Here is a 4,148-nt window from a genome sequence, read left to right on the forward strand (position 1 = left end):
CACACTGAAATTTGCGTAGATAAAAGGGCAGTCGCGCATCGGTCGCTTTGCCGAAGTGTTCAGGTGTACACATGCAAAAAAATACTCCGAAGAACGTTTAACACTGTACCCAACAGAGGTAATGTACTGTATCTTCACTGTTCTTTGTGATGCGTGTATCGGATCGGAGTTCGATTCGGACAACGAAGAAAAAAAAGATGTGGCAGGTTGAAGCGGTCTGTGACGAGCCTTTCGATACATGTACTGTACCGGTATTAACGCTGCAGTATCACGGAAACCTCACTGTGCCTTGCCGGATTCATGGATTGTATAACACTTGCATGGTGGACTACTTCAACAACAATCTCAATCGCAAAAACATTCCCAGGCACCATATGCTATTCCGAAAACTCTAAAACCCAGCTGGTGTCTTAGTCGCAGCGTTTGAAATTTGTCTTGGATCCTCCAGGCACGCAAGAGTCCAGACTACCAAAATTGCGGTTATTGCTATACCGACGTAGACCGATGAGCTGTATAACTGAATTATTCACAGGTGCGCCTGTCTAACTGAGTTTTTTTCATGCACTTAATAGCGGGATGGGATGTCTGCAATTTCGAGAATCCGCAGGACTTCCAACCCGGTGTTATAGACAGGTGGCTCGTGTCGGCGGTGTGTGCTGCTGTGGAATATAGACGATTGGATTTGAGATGAGCGGGATTTGTGTATCCCAAGACCGTGCCACACAACGTCCCAGTGGGACGAGAAGGGGTGTCAACCCTACAGGTCATCCCACGCAAACTAGATCGCTGATTGGTCCATCCCTCTTTTGGGACGATATAAGACTGAGCCTTAGCAAATTGTGATGTTCAAGTCTCATTGAAGTCAATACCCTCTACAGTATGATTTGGCCTACAGTACTCAAGCTCACATTTATTTAAAGTACATGTACATGTATCGAGCCCCCAATCCTCAGGATGGCACCGATTCAGCATCACCAATTGGATTCTCTCTAAAAACCGCGTGAATGGTCTGACCGTTTTGAGCAAAATTTGACGGTCGCAATGCACGAGCGAATTTAAAAAATCCACACAGCATCTCGGCGGAAGAAACATCAAACGATACATGTAGTTTCATGATTTCGCTTCAAGGAATCGATGCTTCGGAGACGCTACATATATGCGTACCTGCTACGCCGTAGCATAACTTCATTGTTGCGACGTTGCCCACATGCTTCTAGCAAAACAGGATGCTTCCTCTGGGAAAGTCAGATGTTCGCTTCCTAGTGTTACGTGAGGCACGTTGCGATCGATTCACAAACCTATGCAACTGGAAGCCTATGCCTACATATGTACTTGTATGTTACTTCGACTTTCCAAATTTAGTGGAATCACTCAGCGTCGTTAACTCCTTGTTCCAACATGGATAGTACGTACCATCGATCAGCACATTTTTGACGCAAGTTCTTTTTTCTGCTTATGTATGCAGGTTTAGCGAGAATGTTTAACCTGGAGTTTGTATGAATATAGCCTTCCCATCTACAGGTAGCGATCAAGTTGCCCTGCCGCTGCAAAGTGCTTCAGAATTGGCGCCAGACTTCAAGTTGATATGGCCCCATAATTTTTCGACGTACATGAAATGTCCTATTCTTGCCATCTTAAACGACAGCCATGCAAAAACCTTTACAAATTAATATTAGTAACTGTATTATTTTATCATAGTTAGAACTTTGAGTTGTATGATATATTATTACTGGTAAACTCGATTTATCGTTAGAATATTCAGTTAAAAAGTCAAACTCTTCGATACTATCACATATACAAGGACAGTGGGCCGGGACGCTTTTCGTTGTTCGTCTACTATCGCCAAGCAGACCCAACGTTGCATCGCAGCCAATACCACTGTACATCCTGCAGGTGGCAGATAACAGAAGCCAATCGATGCTCCAGCTTGAGGCAAGAAGCGCGACCACTTTGCGACGTCCCGCCATTCTCGACAAAACTGACTGCGATTTGACTTACCATCAGGGTGATCAGAGTCCAAGCAACCCGAGTCGCCGTCCAAATCGCCAGCACCTGACTTTTCATTATTCTTTTTGCCGTCTTGGTACCACACAACTTCCATAGCAATGACCCGGTCGAGGTTAACTCTCGCCCTCTTGGTCCTAGTCGTCTGCCTATTTACTGCGTCTGCTATCGATTGGACATTTTGGAACGACGACGACGATGACACCCCTGCACCAACCACCAAAAACACACCTGCCCCTTCGACACCTACGCCGACAATACCCACTCCGACTGTGACGCCTTCTTCGGGATCCTCTAACCTTCCGACGGGAAACACGCCGACCACGTCTGGCTCCTCAACTCTAGAAGATATGCTCAGTGCCTCAGGCTCAGGATCGTTTATTGATGCCTCGACTATCAAGGTCAATGCTGAACTTGCCAAGGTAACGGATGCCACAAGCGACGTCAAGTCGACGTACCGCAACTGGGTGGGCCCTCGAGCCATTTCTCCCGACGCCGCCTGCTACCGTGAAGCGCATATCATGGATACGTGTCCAACAAACTTCGATCGCAATAAGGCAACCAACACATGCTGGGCCGAGTGCCCGATTGCCTACCCTGTCGAATGTGGTATGCAATGCATCCGCCAGAACGACGACTGTTTGATGGAGACACTAAACAAGGTCGGAGCTGTGGCTAACTCGGCACTGGCTATCGCTTCGTTCGGTGCCTTCCAGAAGCTGTGGCAGGTGGCCAAGGGCGTGCACCGCGCGTTCGACTGCGTCAACATGATGATCGGGACCATGAGATCAATTATTCGCTATGTGCGTAACATTAAAACTACCGATCCGAAAGCCTCTGCAGACAAAATTATGAACATCATGTACCAGTCGAATAATATCGTGACAGATCTGCCCATTGCGGTATACCTGTGCATGGGTTGGGATCTGCCACGACCACTCGATATCTCTGGTCGCGTGCTCACGACGATGAGCTGGATCCTGTTGAACGCCATCGCCTACCGGGAAGACATTTTCTCCAGCTGGAGTAAATTTAAAGCTTTTCTGGTCGGTGCCAACTTCACGGAGGCCGCCAACAAGGTCAACGAGACAGAGATCGGGACGCTCAGCGACGCTCTGAAGTCCAAATCGACGTGTGGCTACGATCTCCGAGCGTTGACGGACCGCACGTGGAACACCGTGAACCAACTGCGAGCAGACAACCCGGGCATCTCAGAGGACGACCTGCGTCTCAAGATGCAGAACACTCCGCTCGTGACGTCTGACATCGCTATCGTCACCAATAACTGCATGGAGCAAATGATTGCAGAGTCGGATGAGGCTACGGCCTACAAGACGCGTGAGAAGATCCGCACGGCGTTCAGTGGCATGATCAACCAACTTGTGTCCACGGGCAAGAGTAACAATGGCTCGACTGAAGATGCGAATCAATTCATGTACACAGCGTTCAGCAAGACCCTCATTTCGATCGCTGTTACCGGTTTCGACCTCATCGGTGTCATGGGTATGGCCGCTGCGTACTTACAAACGGTGTGTGGTCCGACGAATTTTATCGGTGAGATAGACGACGGAAATGACCCGAAGACACTAGGTCTAACTACGATCCAGAAGGCTTTCACCAATAGCTCCATGTCTTGGACCAAGAAAGGTGACGGCGCAGTGATCGTTGATTTTAAGAGTGTTGACACCAAGGACGTGACAGTTAACATCATGTCAGGTGGTGACAAGGTCGACGAGGTGGAGGTCAAAGCAGGGGGCACCGCCAAGTGGAAATCCAACGTCACGGGCTTAGCAGGCAAGACGCTTTACTTCGATCGTTGGCATCCAGGCTTCCTAGGTTTGCCTGGAACAGGAGGTGGGTCACTTCTCCTGTGGGTGCCTCATGCATCTGAAGGTGGCCACTTGGAGATTCAAGCCAAGCTGAACGTCAGCTAAACACATTCTAGTACCCAAATAGAGAAGGGATAATAGTGCGTCCAATAGTCAATAAGTAACATAATAACAAAGTAGATGTGAATATTTCTCAGCACGATATTTCTCAGCAACTCTTGCTTCTACGTTTTGGGGATAAGGTTGATGGAGCTTGCCACGTCGACCACCGTAAGCCTACTCAGCGGAAGTTTATCTCAGCGATCAACGCAAAGA

At 48.4% G+C, this 4,148-nt stretch overlaps 1 protein-coding gene across 1 annotated transcript; it reads left to right on the forward strand.

Annotated features, from left to right (window-relative positions):
* Positions 1-2,105: 2,105 nt before the first annotated feature.
* On the forward strand, positions 2,106-3,938 carry PITG_08339 (uncharacterized protein; the record flags this gene model as incomplete). The annotated part of the gene is made up of 1 exon (XM_002903689.1): positions 2,106-3,938. One exon carries the CDS (start codon positions 2,106-2,108, stop codon positions 3,936-3,938), a length of 1,833 nt encoding a protein of 610 aa, XP_002903735.1.
* Positions 3,939-4,148: the final 210 nt, after the last annotated feature.

This window comes from Phytophthora infestans, genomic scaffold (assembly GCF_000142945.1).
Source record: "Phytophthora infestans T30-4 supercont1.13 genomic scaffold, whole genome shotgun sequence".
In the NCBI taxonomy this organism is placed as follows: Eukaryota; Oomycota; class Peronosporomycetes; order Peronosporales; family Peronosporaceae; genus Phytophthora; species Phytophthora infestans.